General features: G+C 41.1%; 3 protein-coding genes and 1 long non-coding RNA gene across 8 annotated transcripts; 3 read left to right on the forward strand and 1 right to left on the reverse strand.

The window, feature by feature from the left end:
• The first annotated feature begins 4,405 nt into the window (after positions 1–4,405).
• On the forward strand, positions 4,406–11,528 carry btr12 (bloodthirsty-related gene family, member 12). 2 transcript variants are annotated; one of them, XM_057028337.1, is made up of 8 exons: positions 4,406–4,542; positions 5,403–5,863; positions 6,515–6,706; positions 6,904–6,999; positions 8,191–8,424; positions 9,022–9,169; positions 9,799–9,825; positions 10,255–11,528. In XM_057028337.1, the coding sequence occupies exons 1-8, from the start codon at positions 4,536–4,538 to the stop codon at positions 10,791–10,793; spliced, it is 1,704 nt and encodes a 567-aa protein (XP_056884317.1). In that variant the 5' UTR covers positions 4,406–4,535; the 3' UTR covers positions 10,794–11,528. The 2 variants fall into 2 exon arrangements, with proteins under 2 accessions (XP_056884317.1, XP_056884318.1); XM_057028338.1 differs by having other exon boundaries at positions 4,419–4,542; positions 5,406–5,863.
• A 182-nt stretch (positions 11,529–11,710) lies between these two features.
• On the forward strand, positions 11,711–16,425 carry si:dkey-46i9.6 (E3 ubiquitin-protein ligase TRIM21). Of its 3 annotated transcripts, XM_057028334.1 has the most exons (7): positions 11,711–11,899; positions 12,916–13,817; positions 14,551–14,646; positions 14,723–14,953; positions 15,035–15,182; positions 15,349–15,375; positions 15,460–16,425. In XM_057028334.1, the coding sequence occupies exons 2-7, from the start codon at positions 12,918–12,920 to the stop codon at positions 16,011–16,013; spliced, it is 1,956 nt and encodes a 651-aa protein (XP_056884314.1). In that variant the 5' UTR covers positions 11,711–11,899; positions 12,916–12,917; the 3' UTR covers positions 16,014–16,425. The 3 variants fall into 3 exon arrangements, with proteins under 3 accessions (XP_056884314.1, XP_056884313.1, XP_056884315.1); XM_057028333.1 differs by lacking the exon at positions 11,711–11,899 and having other exon boundaries at positions 12,891–13,817; XM_057028335.1 differs by lacking the exons at positions 11,711–11,899; positions 15,349–15,375 and having other exon boundaries at positions 12,891–13,817.
• LOC130523280 (uncharacterized) lies at positions 12,763–16,575 on the reverse strand. Of its 2 annotated transcripts, XR_008949856.1 has the most exons (5): positions 16,466–16,511; positions 16,296–16,394; positions 14,542–14,813; positions 13,453–13,788; positions 12,763–13,000 (listed from the first exon to the last, which is right to left on the reverse strand). It is a non-coding gene; the product is annotated as an uncharacterized LOC130523280 (long non-coding RNA). The 2 variants fall into 2 exon arrangements; XR_008949855.1 differs by lacking the exon at positions 16,296–16,394 and having other exon boundaries at positions 16,466–16,575.
• LOC130523246 (E3 ubiquitin-protein ligase TRIM39-like) lies at positions 16,526–22,276 on the forward strand. Its single transcript, XM_057028350.1, has 7 exons — positions 16,526–16,627; positions 16,931–17,496; positions 17,563–17,658; positions 17,737–17,970; positions 18,201–18,339; positions 18,427–18,453; positions 18,527–22,276. Exons 2-7 carry the CDS (start codon positions 16,939–16,941, stop codon positions 19,048–19,050), a joined length of 1,578 nt encoding a protein of 525 aa, XP_056884330.1. The 5' UTR covers positions 16,526–16,627; positions 16,931–16,938; the 3' UTR covers positions 19,051–22,276.
• The last annotated feature ends 118 nt before the right edge of the window (positions 22,277–22,394 follow it).

The following is a 22,394-nucleotide window of genomic DNA, read 5'->3' on the forward strand; positions in this document are numbered from 1 at the left end:
GAAATGCGCATTATTTCATTAAACTGAATAAATTTTCGAAGTGATGCCTCATAAAAAATATGAAGCTTTCTTTAAGTCATATTTGGATAAGCTGCTGGGATGTGAACGTTGAAAAGAAAATGTAGATCCTTCAGTATTTGGGCGTCTTTGGATTAAATTGCTCTTTTGTTAAGGATGAAATGAAATCCTGCTGCAAAGAGAATTAGCATTTTCAGCTGTCCTACTTTTGGACTCCTTAACTTCACAACAGGATTTTGCATTATTCTAAACCACACTTTCAGCCTCAAAATGTCACAAACGATAAAAAATAGAAATAACAAGATGAGACATCTTATGGCTTCCATGGTGCTGTCTATATTAATGACGTATGTGGGATATAATTCAAACAAGACAATATGAGGAGAGACAAGATCAAATCAGATGAGATCAGATTAGATTAGATCACATCTTGGAGAAACTGGAAACATAATATTTCAGTAAAGTGCACTGCTGTGCAAGCAGTTCAAGCTGAATAGGGTTTAAAGGAAATTTGACACTAGCAGAAAACAGGAGCTCGAATTATGAGACAATTATGTGTCATCGGGGAAACAAAAGACATGTGATACATGAAAGAGTTAAACCTGATAGGGGCATGTATTCTATTACAGTGAAAGGATTTGTTGGATGGTGGATGGACACACACGCACCCCCCCTACACACACACAGACACACACACACTTGTTCAGCTATCTTTGTGGGCCCTTTATAATGACTTCCATTGTTTATACACATTTTTTTAGTAATAATGTATAACTGGCTTTTTGCTGTACTTGTATCAAAGGGTAACTGAATTAACCTGGTCCAAGCCCAAAAACTTGTAAATAAGATTTGTATGATCACTCCTTTGTCCCCATAAAAACTATTGGTCCTAAGAAGGTATTTAGGAATAATAGGTCCTCAGTAAGTAACAAAAACATGCACAACTACACAATTCAGCACACAAAAGCAGTCAATGCAATGCAGAAACAGCAAAACACTAAAGACATCATGCTCGAGATGAAGGCCTAATGACTTTTACATGTTCTAAGAATGTACATCATCTCCCTCTTGCCTTCTCAAATGTGGTTTAAGACATTATTGGTAAGGGTCTTGCGGTGAGCTCAGGTTAAAATAGTGCCACCCGAGCTCTGATATATGTATATATCCACTTTGCACGCTAGCAATGACTACAGGAAGGTCATCGATGGAAAGGGGATGCCCTCAAAGAAATTAGTCAGCATGTGGGCTTTTCAAAAACTTTTTTGACACATGTGAGGAGAATTTACTGCAATGATACCGTAAAATGAGGCAGTAATTGTTCACAATTTTGCCAGAAGCTCAAACAAAAGCTGAATATACCCTAACTGTGTTAACCAAAGCATGTCAGAACAAATTGAAGACTCGGCATGAGGCAGCGTCAGCTAATGAAGGTGATTGGTGGCTAATTAAGAGAGCAGCTGTGTCACAACTTTGGAACGCTCGGTGTGCACCGGCACGCTTACATAATGGCTCAGCAGGTTAGGGAAACGTGTGGAAGCAGCACCTGTTCAGCTTTAGCTAAAGACAATATCTCACTTAGTAATCATCTCAACTGGAATGAATACTTAAGTGTTTCCACCCTGCATATCATCAGAAGCAGGTGGGATCTCTTCTGCTGAGGGTTTTACCCTCCAGGCTACAGAGAGGTTATCAGTAACACAGAGAGTGTGACACAATCCACATTATCAGCAACACTTACTGGTGCTACCATATCCCCTGAAGAAGGGGGGACTGATAGCCTTTTTAAGAAACCAGAGAACATCAGGAGGAAGACAAGCTAAGGTGAGTGAGCAGAATGTGCTTTAAATCTGTGCAGACTCCTCAAGACAACAAGACAGACGGAGTTTCAAGTATGCAGGAAACAAAGGAATATGGGGTAGGGAGTTAAAATAAATAAATAATCGGTTAAAAAAAATGGAATTAATTACGAGAATAACGAGTCTATTTATAAAACGGAACAGGAGGTCCAGCTCCGGTGAAACTCAAGAACAACAACAAAATGGGCAGATGGAGGAGGAAGATGAAGAGCTGGGTGGATGCAAAGGAGAGCCAGAGTGGCCAGTGGACAGACTGGGTGGGAGGGAGGGAGGAGGAATACCTGGAGTGACACTGCGACAGGGAGCTGAGGCAGAATCCCCCCCCCCCCCCCCCCTCCATTTCCAAGAAATTGTAGCTCCGTACGTCACATGACGTGTTCGCTGCAGTGGGCTTATGCCAGCGCGGCCATAATTATAAACACAATTAAATAAATCAAAAGTGACCTCAACTCCAGAGGGGAGCGAGACTGTAACCCTGTCAGGAAAATCAAATCCGGTGTGAGCTATAATCAATAATGTGCAGGAAGATGCAGAAGAGGCGATAGGACTTGAGAGGGCTCGGTAACAGCTCCAAAACCTGCGCGTGTGGTCATTTTTAGAACCTTTTGATGCCTTTGTGACATCAAAGCGTACGTCGATCTGCTGCAGTGCACAAAGATCAATCATTCATGGGGCTCAGCGGGTGGTGGATGTGAGGTTCATTAATCAAAGTTCGAGGGCAGAAATGTGAGAATACCCGGCTTTAAAAAAGAAAAGAGTCATTGCAGCATAATTTGCAGCAGAACGTCTGAATATTAGCGTGCATACGCTGCTGCAGCCATATTGCAGTTTGTTGCTTTCTATTGTTGGGCTCACAAGCAGGTTGCTATGGGCGACAGCTTCAGATGCAGGGTATAGGGGGAAAATGCAGCATGAATGTCAAGAGTCTTGGCAGGTGTTGCCTTAGCGCAAGGTTGCCCACTAGTGGCGAAGATTAAGTGTTACAGCCTAAACTCGAAAACCTGACGAGTGTTGCTACAAAAGCATAAAATGAATCATCAAACCGGAATACAAATAAAATGTTCTCTTATAATATACTATATGCTTTATCTATTTATGAAGAAAAATGCAGTTGTCAAAAAGACTCAAAGTGCGCAATGGATAAAAATAAAATAATAATAGCTGATTTATGATTTAACACACCAATAATAATCATAATCTATTGCCATTAGATAAAGTTTTTCATTTTACTTCTGCAAAATGACTCATAACAGAAAACAGTACGCAAACATAACATTTATTTAAACTATAAAACAAATAGTGTCTTGTGATTGTGAAAAAATTGCATCTTGTGATGCAGCTTTCAAGCCCCTGTGTCCTTGACAATATCAATTGTGCTGCAGTGTTTTGCAGAGGTAGATTTACTGATGAATCCCCGAGTGTCTGTCAGGATAATGTGGTATTCTGAGCCGGCAGTGCTCCGGCGAGACTAAGCCTCCTTTCTGCATCTCATTTTGTTCTGCCTTGGATTTTTCTAAACACACACATTGAGGGCCAAAATGTTGCTTAGGTCACCAACGAATATCGTTGGAGCATCAGCTTTACCAGCGCACATTTTTCACTCAAACTACTCATGCGATCATAAATTAATCTGGATTAACCAATTAAAATAAAGCAGTTCTCATTTTTCTGATTAAAACAATCTAATCTGCTATTGTGGAAAATACCCTGATTCTGAAAGATTTTCACGAGGACAGTGTCCATGTTGTCAGGCTCTGTTATTACATCTGCCAAGGATGTTATGTGACAGCTGGCATTAGTTGTCTGTATGGCTGTCCTTCTTTTATCACAATAACTCCGCAGATTTTAATGAAAATTTCAGGAAATGTTTATAACGGTAGAGGTAGGTTTTGCTGATTTTACAGATTCCAAGGGGCTTTGATCATCAAGCAACCTACTGTGTTATGTAACCTGACATTACTACTGCCATTATATATTCTATACTGGGGTGGAAGTCACAATATTAGGGGAAATGACCTGCTCAGTGGACATCTGCACCCTCCAAGTCACCAAGAAATCTAAAAAATTCAAACCTGGTTTGGTAACTGCAATTGTTCTGTCACTTTCAATTCTGAATTCAAAAATGAAATCTTACTTTTAAACACAGACTCAATAAATTAATTGTATTTTTATGGGATGCATTCTGACTGGAATCTTTTGCACATGAATGGTGTTTTAGAGGCTTCACATTTACATGAGGGACAAATCTAACTTTAAAGGGATCTGAACTGAACCATACGGCTCCTAATGTGAACATAGCCAAAGAGAACTGTTGATCTTTTTGGGAGACAGCACTTTGTCTAGAGGTAAGAAAACACACATACTGTCAAATTAAAACCTTCACAAATAACAATATGACCTTGATTTCAGGTCCACTGCCATTCGGTTTCCAACGGAAGACCAAGCAGGTTTCTGATTAACTTGTGGGTATAACAACACCAAGAAAAGAGATCAGCATGTGTAAATAAAAGGAGGTCATATGAGCAAGTCCTGGGTGTGTCTTCTTGTTAGTGGGTGGACCGTGTTGAGTTTCAGGAAGAGTTGGGAGTTGGAAACACCTGGAGCGTGTGATTCAACAGCAAAAACACAACTGCACCAAGCTGCTCCACATCAGAGAACTCCATGCAGAGTAAGTTCTACTTTTACTTCTACATTTAGCTAACTGTTCACTTACTGTTGGACATGTTTCCAATACTTTATTAAGCATCTTAGTTTGTCAGTTCAGTGAAATACACTTAACCTGTAATAGGTCACAACCGTGAAAAGCCTGTCTAACATTAAATCTGGATTTTTAATTCTGATAATGGTGTTTAATCCGTGGTTATTTCAGATCAAGTACAGGCTAAATCATGGGACCTTTCAAACATTTGGTTTGTTTCAAACCTGGAAGATGTGGAAGGTCCTGAGTTTCTGCATTCCTCAAATAGTTGCTCATAACATGCTAGACGCACTTACATACACTAAAGTCCTCTGTTACAAAAGACTTGAACTGGTAAAGCTGAGATAAATTACATCATATGGTAAAAATATTACCCAAACACACTTTGAGTTTAATGATTTTTAACTTCACAGATTATTGTATAGATTGTCCTTTGACCCTACAAGACTGGAAGAGTTTTCTTTAACAGGAAGTAGTACTCCTTTTTTCAAATCATAGTCACAATTTTAACTTTTTAACATGGTCTGTTGCTAATTGTGCTGTTGAATTCATTACAAATGATCTTCAGGTATGACATTTTTTAAGGATTTTAAAGAAAACAAGTCTGATGCCTCAAATTAATATCAGAAATCCTGAACACATGAACTATGGCTGAACTCAGCTGCCAGTAGAATTTTAAAATGTAGCTCTTTCTAATCTAAAATGCCTCCAAAGTGTGCTGTCTGTAAACATGACATCTGCTTTTGGTATAACACTTGAGCCCAACCTGAATAAAAAGTGTCAAAATAATTCAAATGATAATTCATGTTCCTTATCCATCACATCTCCAGCAGGCATGAGCTCTCCAGGAGGTCGTCTCCTCTCTGAGGAGCAGTTCAGCTGCTCCATCTGTCTGGAAGTGTTTGTGGAACCTGTGTCCACGCCGTGTGGCCACAGCTTCTGTAAGGCCTGCCTGCAGGGCTACTGGAACCACAGCAAGAAATTTGTCTGCCCCATGTGCAAAAAGTGCTACTCCAAAAAGCCCGAGATGAGCGTCAACAGGGTCCTGGCTGAGATTTCCACACAGTTTCAGGGCCTGGCAATGACCGGAGGAGCCACCTCAGGAGGTTCCGTGATGAATTTGAGTTCTGATGCGGGCCGGGTGGCCTCTCCGGGCCCAGACACTGGGGAGTTTGCCCAGAGTGGGGAGGTGCCCTGTGATGCCTGCATTGGGAGGAAGTTGAAAGCTCACAAATCTTGTTTGAACTGCCTGGGATCATTCTGCGAAACCCACCTCAGACATCACAAAAAGGTCATTTTTTTAAGATTAAAAAAAAACAAATGCCCATTTTTGTCTCTGTTAGTCCATTGGATTACACAAATACTAAGCTATCGATTTCTGTCCAGCATGAAAGTTACATCAAGGTTAAGTTTTGTTAGTTCATTTGTCAACACGTCTGATGACACACTGAGGATTGTTGAAATGTGACTAAAGCACCTTTACAGATTTTACAAAACATCTTTCACTTTTGATTTACAGTAAAATATTGGCTAGTTTGGGTTGACTGTTGAGATCAATACCAGTAAAAGCATAATTAATGCATTTATGAAAAGCTCCTCAATCATGATGGTTTTATTTGTATTGTGAAGAAGTACAAAGAGTACATTTGTAATTTACAGAAAAGTGGCCAATAATTTAATTTCCATTCGTACAGTCTGTGCCACAAACCAGAAAGTTTATCCTGTACCACAATTAGGTGCGGACGTGGCTGCAACCCAGTCGTACAAGGCCCTCAATCCACCAGGGGTCTGTCCTAGCAGGTAGACCACTGCTTTTGTCAAGGGAACTGCCAAAAGCAGTGGTTTACGAGGTCTTGAAGAACTGGGCTGATGTCACTGACAATACCTAAGATTTAAGTTTTGGGTTTTTTTTTGTCCGTGTCCATAACATCCTCGTTTGTAGGTAAAGTCTCTCATTTCCCACCGGCTCGTTGAACCCACTTTCCACCTGGAGGAGAAGATCTGTAAGAAACATGAGCGTCTCCTGGACCACTACTGCCGAACAGACCACACCTGCATCTGCACATCCTGCGGCGACAGCATGCACAAGTCCCACGACATTGTTTCTACTGACCATGAGTGGAAGAAGAAAATGGTGAGTGTTTACCCACCTTCAATTATTTAAGGGCAAATTGTTGTGTCAGTGACAGGATTTGGATTGATGGGACTTGCATTTGCATGTAAAGGTAGAATACCTGAAAGCAGCTGACAAAGGCCTCCCTGCCAGTGTGAAGGACTTTGAAGGGTAAAAGATTTCAGTTACCACCCCGGGTCTTGATTTTGCTCACACAGAATAATCTTGGAAAGAAGAGATCGGAGCTCAAACACTTGATCAAGGAGAGGACGAAGAAACTGGAGGAGATCAAACAGTCCATCAAGGTTATCAAGGTGAGCTGGAGTTTTAGGGGAACTAAAAGTGGTAGAGGTTGTAAATATACCTGGATACCAGGTATCAGAGGATCAATAAAGATATAACCTTTGTTAATACTTGGAATTTAAAGTAATGTTAGATATTAGAGGAAGTACAAACGTAAAAATTCTTCTTTAATTTCATTGTCCTGGAAAGTTTGAGACTGCAGTGAGCATTTCCCCCCTTCCCAAAAAAAGCATACCTGCAGCATCCAGCGTTTGCATTTCCTATGACACATTTTCTCATCAGGGTGTTGCTCACACTTCAGTAGTTTGTTTTTCTCTCACGTACTTGGATCCGCCTCTGCAGCTGTCTAACCGGTGAGACTGGTGTTGGAATTTTTTTACCCCTTTCAACATTTTCTTTTAGGCAGTGACTCTGAAGCCTACAGTTGAATCTAATCAATTTAGCATTTAAATGATTACAATTATAGAACTAAGGTTTTCATTACAAGTTTACGCTAAGTTGAGTGTGTTTAATGACATGTATTCGTTAAAAATACACCAGTTATTAATTTACAGCTTTGTTGCAAGAAAGCAAAGCCTTTCAGACCACTTGTACTATTAAGACAGTGGCAAACCTGTGATTGGTGATGATGTTACATTTTCTATTATCATGGACCCAAATTAGTTGCTCCTCAACCAACTTGGTAACAAAAACAGGATTCAGGGTTATTCATCCATTTTTAAATATTACCAAAAATAACCTTAAAAACACACAATGCTAAACATCCAGTTAACTTTTGGATTGATAGGCACATCCTCAACAGTTCTAAACTAATTGTGTGCTGGGAGAGCCTCTCGTTCATCTTGTTTGGGTCGTATACCAGACAAAAGAATGTCAGAGAGGAGTAAAACAACCTTCATGTTGAATGTCCATGACAGGCACTTGTATTGCTGTCCCTGTGAGGACTTTTATTGCCTAACCAGAACCTTAACCCAAGGATACCCTTAACTTCTTTAAAGCACGTTAAACCAGTTGATGTTCAAACAGTCCTTCCACATTGTAAGAGCCACTTCCCCAAAAGTTCAGATGTGTATTATGGTCCTCACTATGTAACATTTAAGAGAACATACACACAGTCGCAGTTGAGTAAAGTTGAGCCTTGCCAGTGGAAAGCCGGACTTTTTCCTCCACATGTGCACATCTCCATTTCTCCTCGCCTGCAGTCCAGTGCTCAGAAGGAACTGGAGGAGAGCTGGCAGGTGTACGCTGAGCTGCAGCGTATGGTGGAGCAGAGCCAGGCGGAGCTGGTGGAGGCCATCGCCATGAAGCAGCGTGAGGCTGAGCGCCACGCCCAGGAGCTGGCCCGGGGTCTAGAGAACGAACTCAGCCAGCTGAAGAGGAGGAGCAATGAGCTGGAGGCTCATGCGAAGATGCAAGACAGAGTCCTCTTTTTGCAGGTACTAACCTCAAACCTAACCTTAGGTGGAGGTTACGGCAGTGGCCCTTAAAATGCACCAAAGCTGTTAATAATGAAGTCAGTGCCATGGAGATGGAGATTTGACTCGGAAATACAGCGATCAGAATGCCTGCATCAAAATGTTGGGATTATGATTCATTATTCATATTTCCACTGCAGAGACTGCCTGAACAAACATGCTTAATATGCATTTAGGACACAGCAAGGGAACTAATTACAGCAGTTAAAAAGCCTTTGACATAGAATCTTTTAATGCACAAATAAACATCTGAATCTTTGGTTCTCATCAGACTCCAGTGTTATGTATGTTTTATAATCAATCCTTCTAAGATGAATATTTCTCTATGTATTTGAAAGAATCACTGTGGTCATGTAGTTCACTTCACTCAGCACATCAAACGTGCTGGCTGTTATCCCCATGTGCTTTGCCCCTGAAGGCTTTTGCAATTCTAAAAAGAAAAAAAGAACAGCCCCGATGTTAAAATACAAGGCCAATTTTGTATCAACAACAGGAGAATCTGTGCTTTTCATGGAAAATTCTTTAGTCACCATCTCCTCTCCCCGCATTAACTGGCAGAAGCTGACAACACTGTCGCCCCCGCCGGAGCCCTCTGATTGGTCGGCGGTCAGCATCAACACGGATCTCTACCTGGGGACCATCCGCTCATCCGTGAACAACCTCATCAACAGGTTTCAGGAGGAGCTCAAGAGGTTGTATGGAAAAGGTAAGACTGAAAAAAAAAGCTTTGTTTTGAATGCAGAGCTCAAATATATGCCTGAAGATGTGGTTGAATCTTATCATCAACATCTAGTTTTATGCGTGAACACATCAACAACAATTAGCATGAAAAGCAAAAGCATAGGAAATAATTGGAACAAAATTTTAACCTAAACTAAACTGTCATGTGTGGGTGGGCTGTGATGCAAAGTAAGCTCAGTTGGAAGCATGGGATTGCAGACCCTCTTAGAATGCTGCCTTTTTTTAGCACGAAAGAGATCTTTCTAATGTTTAAACCACCGTTGGCTAAAAATAAAAATGAAAGTTGTGCTTTAAGTTGGAGGAAGATTCGGCACCAAATGTAGGTCAGTGTACGACAGCTTCAAAATAGAAAAGTGACTCATCGTTGCATCAAACAGCACTCGGCACACTGGGAATCACACCCGAGCTGCTGGGACAGATGGCGAAGGTGTTGATGCCCCAGTTCATCCACAGTGGAGGGAAAGCAGCTGACTGACAGAAACAGCTGTTTCTAGAATCTCACCATTGACACCAACATGTGTTGTGCTCTTTCATTGACTTTAATTCTTTCTCTCCTCCTTTGTTTGCTTTTCCCCTTTTTTGACTCTTTCACAGAGCTCCGGAAGGTACAGAACTATTCAAGTAAGTAAAACTGTACTCTGCATTTTACGGAGCAGTATGCTTTTATTCGAATAACTCTTCCTGCATGTAATATAAAAAAAGGGATTTTATTTATGTTTTTACTCTTGCATGGTGCAATATAAACTTAGTGAAATGTTCAGCTTTCCATATTGTCCACAAGGTGGCACTAGTTTGGTAGCATGTAGTAAAAGTAGAAGGATATGTTGTACTATGAAAGGGTAGAGATATTATTACGTTGTTATTTTATTAATTGTAATTAAAGAGTGTTAGTTGTTTTAAAGTACATCAGAATTTTATTTTATTTTTTAGAAAACACCAGAACTAGATGGAACACTCAAATCTCATTCATCTCAATTTTTAGTCTGAGATCTCAAGAAGATTTTATAAGGATTTTTTTCTAGCTTTTGATTCTATTCATGTTTTGTCCAGGTGAGGTGATTTTGGACCCTGGGACGGCCCAGAAGAACTTGGTTGTGTCTGATGATGGTCGGCAGGTGAAATACGAAGACCGTAAGACCAACCACTCTGAGGGTGCAAAGCGCTTCAGCCCCGCTCTCTTCGTTCTGGGCCGCGAGGGTCTCAGCTCTGGTCGACACTACTGGGAGGTGGACATTGGGCGTAAGACAGCCTGGACGGTCGGTGTGGCCAGTGCCTTGGCCCGACGGAAGGGTGAGATCAATCTGAGTCCTGAGGGGGGATTCTGGTGCTTGTGGCTCAAGAGCGGGGAGGTGAAGGCTTTGGCATCATGTCGTCTGCCTCTGATGCTGCAGTCTCCACCTACTAAATTGGGAATTTTCCTGGATTATGAGGAAGGTCACATTTCTTTCTATGATGTAAAAGCACGTCTGCACCTCTACACCTTCAGCGACACCTTCAACGAAAGTCTATACCCCATCTTCAGCCCCTGTCTCAGCCAGGAGGGTAAGAACTCTGCTCCCATTATTATAACCCAAGTGAAGCACACCTGAGATGGACATCCAGTCAGACTTGGGCTCAGTGAGGATCACTAAAAAAGACTGGCCCCCGTAATTCTCGAACATGGGGTTTTTTTTGCTCCACAAAGTGATAACAGAGCGTAACATTTTTATTTTTTTATAAAGGCAACAAACAACAGTTTAAATTTTGGGGGAACCTTTATCTAACTATACTGGAAGGACCAAATATGAAGGTTTTATTAAGTGTGAATGTGACTGACTTAGCACACATAAACCTCCTGCCAAATTTTGTTTTCTATGTACAAACTTAAAAAAGGGACAAACAAAATGTGACAATGTAAACTTGAATTTGATTTTCTGTCTTTCGCTTTGTCGCCCTGCTTCATAGCTGTGTCACACGTTCTGCATTAATCTACTCAGTGAAGCCAGAGAAAACATTCCAGTTGTCAAGAGGTTCAAGATATGCAACAACTATGTGTGTATATATGTGAAGTCTTTGCATTCCTCTAAAATATTGAGCCTCCTCTTTAATTTCGGGGCTTAGGAAATGTACCTGAGCCAACCACCAGGTGGCATTTGGGACAGATGTGATGCCATTTGTGTTTATCAAGAAGCCAAGTGTATTGTTTATCTCTTAACAAGATGTCAACTTGTGTAAAATTATAGCTCAAAGGCTCAAATTGTGTTTACTTTTCTCTACTTTTGATATTAATTTGTGCTTTTGGACCTTCTCTCTAAGTGTTGCAATAAAAATACATTCTGAACAAACACACACTATACTCAATTTATCCAAGCATTAATCCAACTTAGATTAATTAGATTACTGCCATTTGTCTTCCTTCTAAACTGACTTGTTTAAATGGGGGAAATGACATGCATCTTTAATGTTCTAGCCATGTTAATGTTATTTAGCTTGTGTGTTTTGTCCTGTTTTCAACCAATGATGCCGTCCTCTAGAGGGTTAGAGCCATTCCTCCTGGAGCTTTGAGGGCCAACAGAGGAGTATAAATTTGTATCTGAATGTAAAAATAGACAGGCAGAGTGGTGGGGCGACATATTTTGGAGAGTTAGGGGTGGCAGTGCTTACAGCCCATCTCATGTGTCAGAGTGCAGCAGAGTCTTGAGGCAGCTGCTCTCGGGTGAGTTTCCAATATCTACATTTTTATCGCTTCTTTTTCAGCTTTCATCTAGAGCTTCATCTGCTTTTCATTGGACCACCAAATGTCATCAAGGAGTGTTGGGGGGGGGAAACAATGAAGTTCAGCATTTCTTTGTGTTTTATCGTTGAGGCGGATATGAATAGAAAGGAAGCACTGCAAGACAAATCACCAGTTTGACCAGTAATTTTGGAAAGACCTTAATACCTCCACAGGCACTCTGCCAGGATTTAAAGACTAAAGTCATTGTTCAAGCATGTGATTGCATACGGCTAAAATAAGCTGTCCCTGCTGAGGGCTTGTACATTGTTTCTACAATCCATAGCGACAAATGGTGAAAAACATCCATAAATTATTATGTAGCACATACAACCATATTTTGAAACTCAAGTAAAAGTGAATCTTCAGCTTGTGATCCACAAATCAGTAGGTGACCTTTTAATATTAGTGATTCTTGAATAGTTGTGTCTGCCGTCTCATGTTAGAACCTACACTGAGCACCACCATAGACTATTTTAAACCTAAATTTGGACCCTGACAAAGGAGGTCAAGCTCCAGTAACAAAATCAAGAGAACAAAAACAGGGTTGGGGTAGGACTGAAAGAGTTCCACGTAATCCGTTGGTGATGACTTTGCCAATATGTCCTGGCCATTAAAAAAATGTGCACCCAGCCTTTTCTACACATTTGCAGCCAGAGGTAATGAGATACCATTCCCTAAGGACATGTTTTGAACCTAGTATGCATAGAGAACATACAAAATTCACAAGAGGAAGCCCTGATCTAGAAATTATACATAAAACCTTCTTGCTTAAGCAACAACACTCCCACAAGACACTCAAGAGCTCATTTATTATTTTGGTTTTTATTTTTTTAAGTTGCTAATTTGAGTCTCTCAAACCATCTAACCATAGTGACCTCAATATCACAGCAGGTTGGGTGTCCAGTTCAGAGGCTGAATACTTGCGTTGACAATGACCCTGCCTCTCCGCCGTGTAGGAATGGCCACCACTGGGAACCTCTCTGAAGAGCAGGTGCACTGCTCCATCTGTCTGGACGTCTTCACCAACCCTGTTTCTATCCCCTGTGGACACAACTTCTGTCAGAGCTGCATCATAGGATACTGGAAAACAAGCCCACTGTACCAGTGTCCTATGTGTAAAAAGTCATTCTACAAACGACCGGATATTAGTGTCAATACTGTCTTGAGGGAGATCGCAGAGCAGTTCAAGGAGATCAGAGTGAGAAGTGTAGAAAGGGCAGAGGGCGAGGAAGGGAAAGAAAAGAGGTGGACAATGGAAAGCAGTAAAAGGGAGGATGAGGAGTTGCTTTTGGAGAAAGATCAGATGCAACAGGTGGTAGATGAGTTGAAGCAGAAGCAAGAGGAGGAAAGAACAAAGAGAGAAACATCTGTAGAAAAAAAGCCACCACAGGCAATCCCTCCCCGACTTTCAGCAAGGAAAACCTCTCCTTCACAATCGCCCCAAGCCAGAGCTCCTGGACCATCACCAACTCACACATCAGCCCCGCCCTCACCTCAGACCCCTGTTTCTCCTTTGACCTTGCCTTCATTTCCCTCCTCTTCCTTGCTAACTTCTTCCTGGGAGGAGGTACTCTGTGATATATGCCTGGGGGAGGGCAGGCCGTTAGCCGTCAAGTCTTGCCTGGTGTGTCTGACGTCCTACTGCGATGAGCACCTCAAGTCCCATTCCACCAGGTTCACAAAGCACAAGCTGATTGAGCCTGTTGCAAACATGGCAGACAGGATGTGTCCAAAGCACGAAAGGCTTCTGGAATTGTTCTGCAAGAAGGATCAGACATGTGTGTGCGTTCTTTGCACAGAGACAGACCACAGGGCACACTACACCATCCCTGTGGAGAGAGAGTGGACAGAGAAAAAGGTGAGATGTGGACTGCATGTCTGTACCAGTCTGACCTTTGTTACTCGATAAAAGTTCTGTTGTTTAATTATGACCTAATCAAACCTATTTATTCATCTTATTAATTGTTGGCAAAAGAACTTGTACAACTCTTGTACATAAGTGTGAGAAAACAAACTCGCTAACTCCTAACTCTTTGGCCTCTAGAGTCAAAATCCCTCATTTATGAATCATGATTAGTCAAGTTAATCTTGGTAGCAGTCTAAAGACAGTTTTAAGAACAAAGGCAATAAAATATTCTTCAACAACAAAGAAATCTGTTTGTTTTCTTGAGGTGTCAAGAACAAAGTAAATGTGCTGAACTCCTGCGCTAGACCCATTTCACACATCAAGAGATTGCGCTCTCCACTGTGCACAATATTCTAGCTACATTTTTTCACAAATTTTTATACATTTCCCCAACACTTCTGTGCTGCCTCAGCCAGCTGTTAACAAAATAATCAGCTGCTGCAAAAAGAAAAGACATTTCCACTTTTCTACTTTAACTAAGCCCACCCCAAAATTCTGACCAATCAAAAGGACATTCTCACAGTTCTACAAAAAAACAACTTGTACATTATAATTTTAAGGTTGATGTTGAGCTTATACAGGGCAGTTCTAGCAGATTTTTCTTTGCTGCGAACAGCTGGAAAAACATGTGTGGCTATAAAGGTGAAGTTGTAGCCGTCATTAGAAATGAAATCACCTTCTGCAGGCACAGCTGAAGAGGACAGAAATAGATGTTCAGCAGATGATCCAGGACAGAGAAAAAAAAATGGAAGAAATCAAACACTCTGTCGAACTCAACAAGGTGAGTAAATGGGTTACTAATGTTAGAATAACTGGAGTGGTAGATATCTTGCTAATATTCTCTTCTTTATGTTTAGGCCAGTGCACAAAGGGAAATCGAGGAGAGCATGCAGGTCTTCTCAGAACTGGTGCGATCCATTCAGAGGACTCAGGCTGAACTGGTGGTGTCTATAGAAGAGAAGCAGAGACAGACAGAGCGGTGGGCTGCAGGCTTTATTACAGAGCTGGAAGAGGAAATAGCTGGCCTCACGAGGAGGAAAAAGGACCTGGAGAACATGGCTCGCACTGACCACATTCACTTCTTAAAAGTGAGAACAGTTGGGGAGCTCTTCATTTGTTTTTTGTTTAAACTGTGTGGTTAAGTAAAATTGTGTTTGCTCTCTCTGTAGAACTTTCCAGCTCTTAGTGGCTCGCCATCAGTCAAGGACTGGTCTGAAACTAGCGTCTCCCCAGACATCTGCATTGGTATGACCAGGAAATCTGTAAGCAAACTCGAGACAACGCTACAAGAAATGATTGACAAATTAGCTGAAAGTGGTGAGATTTATTTTATCATCAGAATTTACCTGTATTATGTTCTAATTCTGGCTTTCTGGCTGGTGACCAGAGTGGATGATAGATGGATGGGGAGAATGATGATCTTTAATCATCCCAGAACAAAGTAAAATCACATGACCTGAGTCATTTGTTGTTTTCCCTCCAGAGATCAAAAAGATTCTAGAATATTCAGGTAACCTGTTATGATATTTGATTAAGTATCATCTTAACAGTCTGCGAATAAACCAGTATTTTGGTATGTCCTGTCTTCTTGCAGTGGATGTTACTTTGGACCCTGACTCAGCCAACCCTTGGCTACAGCTCTCACAGGACAGACGTCAGGTGAGGCATCTGGGGGCATGGCAAGACCTCCCAGACCACCCCGACCGCTTTGACACAGTGGTAATTGTCCTTGCCCGTGAGGGCTTCACCTCTGGGAGACATTACTGGGAGGTCCAGGTGGGGGACAAAGATGACTGGTACCTGGGCGTGGCCAGGTCTTCTATCAACAGAAAGGGCAGGATCTCTGTCAGCACCACCCAGGGCTACTGGGCTTTGGCAATGAAGAAGGGTCAAGGATACCGTGTATCGACTTCACCCCCAACGCTGCTCGCCCTTGAACCTAAACCTAAACGAGTAGGTATATACCTGGACTATGAGGAAGGGCAGGTGTCCTTTTATGATGTAAGGGCTCGGACCCATATATATACTTTGAAAGACACGTTCACGGAGAAGGTTTTACCATTTTTTTACCTGTACTGCTCTGACAAAACCTCCGACACCATCGCAATATGTCCAGTTACCGAAAAAGGTCTGATAAAGCAAAGCTAATATGAGGATAGATGCTAAAATTAGCAATGAACCATGACAATTATGTATTATTGTTGTTTTTATTGACAAATTCCTGTAGCTGAACATTATGTTTTGGGTTTGCACACTTAGTCAGTAAATGAAATTTATAATATGGATTTGTGAGTTTTATTTTTCTATAGTAGTTTTCTATAGCGTCCAGGAAGAGCCACAAATTGCTTAGCTTAGCATTAAAAAACAATGAACACTTTCTTTTAGCTCATTTTAGGGGTTGAAAATGAATTGATGTGTTCCTTTTCTTACACAGAAGACTCTAGATGTATTTAGCCACTGAAGGAGGTAGACTAGCCCTCTGTCTCTATGATGGTGGTGGTGATGATCATTTCTTTGAAGGAATTTCAACTGAAAAGTTTAAATAAAGTTTACAAATCTAGAGTTTGACTGTGTGGTGAGTTTTTAAATTTTCAGCCTACCTTTACAAGTGTGTTGACATCTGACTTCATCCTGTTTGGAAAAAATACTTCAGTTTCATTTCACACTGAGAGATTCTTCTGACCACTCCTACTGAAGAATGAGGCACTGCCTGCCTCTCTGAACAAACTATCAAAGAGTTTGTGTTTACAGATGTAGCTGAGGTGAGTCTATTTTCCAAACTATTTAGTTGTTAGCCTTTTGTTTGTGCTTTTAAATGTAAGAATGTTACGGCTCCATCCAGCTTCTGTTGCTATTCCTTATCAAGAAAAAAGCTTTCAGGCAAGCAATGCTAAAGATATTTTAGCAAACTAGATATTTCAACTACAGTTCATGTTCAAATATAGCATTACGCAGTTCAGGTTTTGCAATACAAATAGTCCCAAAATAAATTCCTTTTGAGTTCAAGAATTTCAAAACATGCTGTTAATGAGTGGTGTAATAGTCATATTAAGTCTCTATTACAGATTCCATCATGTCATCGTTGTTGGGGGATGGTGCCAATTGTTCGATCTGTGCGAACGTCTTCACTGAACCTGTCGCCACACCCTGCGGTCACAGTTTCTGCAAGGCCTGTCTGAGCGAGCACTGGAGCAGGAGTGATTTATGTCACTGCCCTGTGTGTAATAAAAGATTCCATGTGAGGCCTGAGATCTCCTCAGATGTGACCACAGAGACTCCAATCCAGTTAAAGAAAAGGAAGGTTATCTCGACTTCGGGTGGCAGTGGTCCTGGGGAAATAACTTGTGATGTTTGCGTGGAGACGAAGCTCATAGCCTTGAAGTCTTGCCTCACATGTCTGACATCATTTTGTGAAGCCCACCTGGAGCCTCACCTAAGAGTTCCGTCTCTAATGAGGCATAAGCTGAGCGAGCCGGTCCAGGACATGGAGGACAGGACCTGTTTGAAACATCACCGTCTCCTGGAGCTCTATTGCAGAGAGGACAAAGTGTGCATCTGTCTTCTGTGCAGTGAGACTGACCACAAACACCACGAGACGGTGCTTGTAGAGGAAGAATGGGCTCTGCAAAAAGTAAGAATATATTTTCCAAGTTAGTCCAGTTTAAAGAGTGCTCAACAATTTTTTTTTGTACCAAAGGAAACTATAGAGTTCAGGAAAGCAAAAGTCAAAAAGATGATTGATGACAGGAATGAAAAGATTCAGGAATTTAAACGACATTCAGAACTCAGCAAAGTAGGTAACTGCATGCAAAATGTGTTAAAACCTGTTTCAATCAGAGCATTAATTAAAACATTTTTTTGTTGTTTTCAGGAGAAGACTCTAATCGAGATTGACGAGAGTGAGGCCGTCTTCAAAACTCTGATGAGCCACGTGATGGATACGCAAGAGAAACTAAAACAGAACATCAAACTGAAACTCAGAAAAGCCTGCGATAAAGACAAAGCCATGATTGAAGAGCTGCGCAATGAAATCGAGCAGCTAGAGAGGAAGCTCTCAGAGCTGGAGGACCTTACCCAAAGTGAGGACCCTCTTCAGCTTTTACAGGTATTTTATTTTTCACCTTGTTTCCATTAGCATCTTATTGTTGATCTTATTGTTAGCTTCAGAGGGAGTAAGATGACCCTAGTTTTATATTCTTATATTGTTTTGATGTCAAAAAATTGTCATTTAGTGGAATTAGTTGATGTCCCTACTGACATAATCACAGTTATATCTCTCAGGGCTAATTTAGTTGGTAGATATCAGTGGTTTGGGAAATAATTTAATGTTTACAGATCCTGGACACCACATCTGTCACAAAAAACTGGTCAAGGTTGGTGCTTTACTCAGACCTGTGCGTTCAGACTGTGAGGAGAGCCTTGACTCATCTTGTGTGTACATTTGATGCAGAACTGAGAACTCTGACGAAAAAAGGTGGACATATTTTTTTTGGGACATTTTAACTGGTGAAAAAATGTCTTCATTTCTCACAAACATGCTGCCATCTCTTCGTTTCTATAGAACTGACCAGGATAAGACAGTACACAGGTTAGTATGAGTGCAGGTGATTATTTGGCGTCTGGTGTCTTTGTAGTTCATGTAACAAAACCTTTTCTCTCAGAGTCCATCACTTTTGACCCAGAAACCGCCAGTCATTGCCTTGTGGTGACTGAACATGGGAAACGATTGAAATACCTCAGAGATGCCAGTCCTCCCTTAGTTAAAGACCCTGAGCGTTTCACCCTTCCCAGGATTTTAGGATCTGTGGGTTTCACCTCTGGACGCCACTACTGGGAAGTGCAGGTGGGGCTGAAAACGGACTGGGATGTGGGTGTTGCTAGGGAAACGGTCTCCAGAAGACAGCAGACTACCCTGACAAAGGAAAATGGGTGTTTCGCCATTGGGAAGAGGGGTGCTGATTATAAAGTTAACTGCACTTCCTGGCTGGCCCTTCATCTGTCTCCAAGACCAACGCATGTGGGAGTGTATCTGGACTATAATGAAGGCCGACTGTCCTTCTACGACATAGACAGAAATGTGCACATTTTCTCTTTCACAGGGGAGACTTTCTCAGAGAAAGTCTTCCCGTACTTCTATATTTCCAGCTGGGCAAAGAAACCCAAACCTCTTCTGATTACATCCTGAAGCAAAGTAAAGGGGTTTTTTTTTTGGAACATTTATAAAAACAATGGGTTATTAGAGGGTTATTTTTACCTGTTCTGTTAATGCAATGTTTGACCTCTTCTGATTGGTATGTTTACATGCAGCAACCTGGAGTATTTGGATGTCAGACATTTGATTTCTGGAAACATTTAAGATGAATTTCTAAAATGAGGGTGCACTTCCACCAGGTCCACATTCTTAGTACCGTGTCTTTAGCACAAATGTCCCCCCAACCGCTCCCCGTCAACCCCTTAAGAGACAACAAATGCATAGCAAAAAAGCCATTATTAGAACTAGTGTTTATCTCTGGTTGGAGCAGCAGGAAAACCTGTTGAAGGACTTTGTTTTTATTTTTTCTTCAATCTTCAGAACAGTCCACCCTCGCAAACATCCAGATTTGACCACATTCTGCATGTTGCGTGCGTAACTGTGCTCGTGTGTACCATGTTCAAGCACACCTCTTCCAACAGTGCACTGCAATGGACCCTAGAGTGAGAGTGCCCCAAATCAAGGAAACACAATCATATTTCAGCAGTAAAATTAGGTTTATTGGGTTAACAGAAAATGTGCAATATGCCCCAAAACAAAAAAAGGCCTGTGCATAAATTTGGGCACCTTAATAGAAAAATCATATTAGTATTTAGTAGAGCCTCCTTTTGCAAAAATAACAGCGTGTCTGGATCCTGGATGATGGTATTTTGGCTCATTCCACCTGTCAAAACCTCTGCAATTCAGTGATGTTTGAAGGATTCCGAGCATGGACAGCCTGCTTCAAGTCATCCCACAGATTCTCGATGATATTCAAATCTGGGGACTGGGATGGCCATTCCAAAACATTGTACTTGTTCCTCTGCATGAATGCTCGGGTAGATTTTGAGCAATGTTTGGGGTCGTTGTCTTGTTGAAACACCCATCCCCGGTGAAACTTCAACTTTGTGACAGACTCTTGAACATTATTCTCAAGAATCTGCTGATACTGAGTGGAATCCATGCGACCCTCAATTTTAACAAGATTCCCAGTACCAGCACTGGCCACACAGCTCCACCGCATGATGGAACCTCCACCAAATTTTACTGTGGGAAGCAGGTGTTTTTCTTCAAATTCTGTGTTCTTTTGTCGCCATGCATATCGCCTCTTGTTGTGACCAAACAATTCAATTTTTTTTCAATCAGTCCACAGTATCTTATTCCAAAATGATATTGGCTCGTCCAAATGTTCTTTCACATACCTCAGGCAACTCAGTTTGTGACGACTGTGAAGAAAAGGCTTCTTCCCCATCACTCTTTCGTACAGCCTTTCCTTGTGCAAATTGCTCTGTATTGTTGACCGATGCACAGCGACACTGTCTCCAGCAAGATATCCTTGCAAGTCTTTGGAGGTGGTCTGTGGGTTGTTTTTAACCATTCTGACCATCCTTCATCTTTGCCTCTCTGAAATTTTTCTTGGCCTACCACTTCTGGGCTTAACAAGAACTGTGCCCGTGGCCTTCCATTTCCTCACAATGTTCCTGACAGTGGAAACTGACAGCTGAAATCTTTTGGACAGCTTTTTGTAACCTTCCCCTAAACCGTAATGCTGGATAATCTTGGTTTTGAGTTCATCAGAAAGTTGTTTTGAGGCTCCCATGTTGCAGCTCTTCAGAGGAGAGTCAAACAGAATGAGAACTGGCATTTGGCCACCTTAAATACCTTTTGTTGGATGCACCAGTCAATTAAGTTCAAGGCTTAATGAGCTCACCAAACCAACTTTGTGTGTCCAATTATCTTGTGATGATTAGTTACAGGCCATCAAAGCAACAAAATGACAAGGGTTCCCACATTTTTGCACAGCCTGCATACTCTGAATACTTAAAATCTGTGTTTGGAAATCAAGCTACCACTTGGCTCTTATGGGCAAATGAAGGACATGCCACCAAGATAATTTTGTGAGAAGTCAGAGTCCATTATTACACAACCTCAGAGGGGGTGCCAAAACTTTCTCATACCACTGTATATAAATGACATTAATGACAAAGCAGGTCATAGGTAGAGATTTCAAATGCTGCCAGTGTTGTAGACCAAGAAGTAAAATGCCTTGTAAGGACACAAAATCTACAGTCGTATACGTTTGTGTCCTCATTGTAACTCTATGACAGTTTTCAGCTTTTGAAGCAACTTTACTGCCTCTGTTATCAGGTGTTTATGACTCTGTCAAGGAGGTTGGCCTGGTTGCTATGGACAGGTGTGTATAGATGTAAAGGAGATACAAACGGCATAGCCTCACACTGTTAGTTCCCAGGGAGACACTGCAAAAAAGGCAAATCGTGTTTGAATTTTATTCATGTTATATCCTTATTTGATTCAATTCTTGTTTGAATGAAAATGATAAACTACGAGCTGATCTTTAAACTTTATTAGACTGCTAATAATAAAGTTTTAAGCGGCTAGATCACAAAGACTTTCAGTCTAAGAAGCAGCTAGCAAACCAGCATGCAGTTATTTTATTCTTACTGTAGCATTTGTCACAATTGGTCACTTAATGTGGTTACCTGTAGTTTTCAAGACTGTGTATTGGGAATTAAGTATCACTGTACTGCAGTAACAGCTAGGTATCGGACCTGGATGATTGAGAATCTCCACAGACATTCACAGTTAGGGTTCTTTTGGACTGTATGCATCAAATTCTATGATTGATTAGACCCATTTCTTGTAGGAAAACATGCTCCTTATTATCATTTCCATTATATAAGGTTTAACAGCTAGAGTAAAATCTAAAGATTTTTCAGTCTGATTCTTGATCTTTCCTAACTCCTGTAGCTTTTGTTTGATGTAGAACTATATAATATTATAATCAAAACTGCTTTTTAGAAAATTTCAATCGATCAGTTAATTTAAGTTGATAAATCGAGTGACTTTCTTATCCTTAAGTAGAAAAATATGGATCATAATGCAATGCCTGATGTAGATGGAAAGTAAATAAACAGAATACAAGTAGAAAAAAATGTGTGTTTTCCTATATTTTAGCATTGGCACGTTAAAGATTTTTATTTTTATATGCTAGAAGCATGTTGTAACTTTAAAGCATCACAGATGATGGATTTACCTCCCATTAGCTCCCCCAGTTAGCCTTGTTGCCAACTGTTGACAGCGTTTTTGGTCGTGAGGGATATTACATTTTAGTATAACATCGGGATCACAGCAATACTTGGATTTTTATCTCTATTGGGAACAGCAATGCTCCTGAGGACTGAGAATTAGCATTTATCATTTTACTGCTAGTTTTAAAGGAAATGCTGGATCATCATATTGTCTGATATTAAAATTGTTCTTCATGTTACATCAAACAA

The sequence above is a fragment of the Takifugu flavidus genome, chromosome 3, assembly GCF_003711565.1.
Source record: "Takifugu flavidus isolate HTHZ2018 chromosome 3, ASM371156v2, whole genome shotgun sequence".
In the NCBI taxonomy this organism is placed as follows: Eukaryota; Metazoa; Chordata; class Actinopteri; order Tetraodontiformes; family Tetraodontidae; genus Takifugu; species Takifugu flavidus.

Coding starts and splice junctions, on each gene's coding strand:
- btr12 (XM_057028337.1), top strand. Junction 8,425..9,021: donor ACAGAGTCCTCTTTTTGCAG/GTACTAACCTCA, acceptor ATTAACTGGCAG/AAGCTGACAACACTGTCGCC. Junction 9,170..9,798: donor CAAGAGGTTGTATGGAAAAG/GTAAGACTGAAA, acceptor ACTCTTTCACAG/AGCTCCGGAAGGTACAGAAC.
- si:dkey-46i9.6 (XM_057028333.1), top strand. CDS start 12,891: ATGACCCTGCCTCTCCGCCGTGTAGGAATGGCCACCACTGGGAACCTC. Junction 14,647..14,722: donor ACTCTGTCGAACTCAACAAG/GTGAGTAAATGG, acceptor CTTTATGTTTAG/GCCAGTGCACAAAGGGAAAT. Junction 14,954..15,034: donor ACCACATTCACTTCTTAAAA/GTGAGAACAGTT, acceptor CTCTCTCTGTAG/AACTTTCCAGCTCTTAGTGG.
- LOC130523246 (XM_057028350.1), top strand. CDS start 16,939: ATGTCATCGTTGTTGGGGGATGGTGCCAATTGTTCGATCTGTGCGAAC. Junction 17,659..17,736: donor GACATTCAGAACTCAGCAAA/GTAGGTAACTGC, acceptor TGTTGTTTTCAG/GAGAAGACTCTAATCGAGAT. Junction 18,340..18,426: donor GAGAACTCTGACGAAAAAAG/GTGGACATATTT, acceptor TCGTTTCTATAG/AACTGACCAGGATAAGACAG.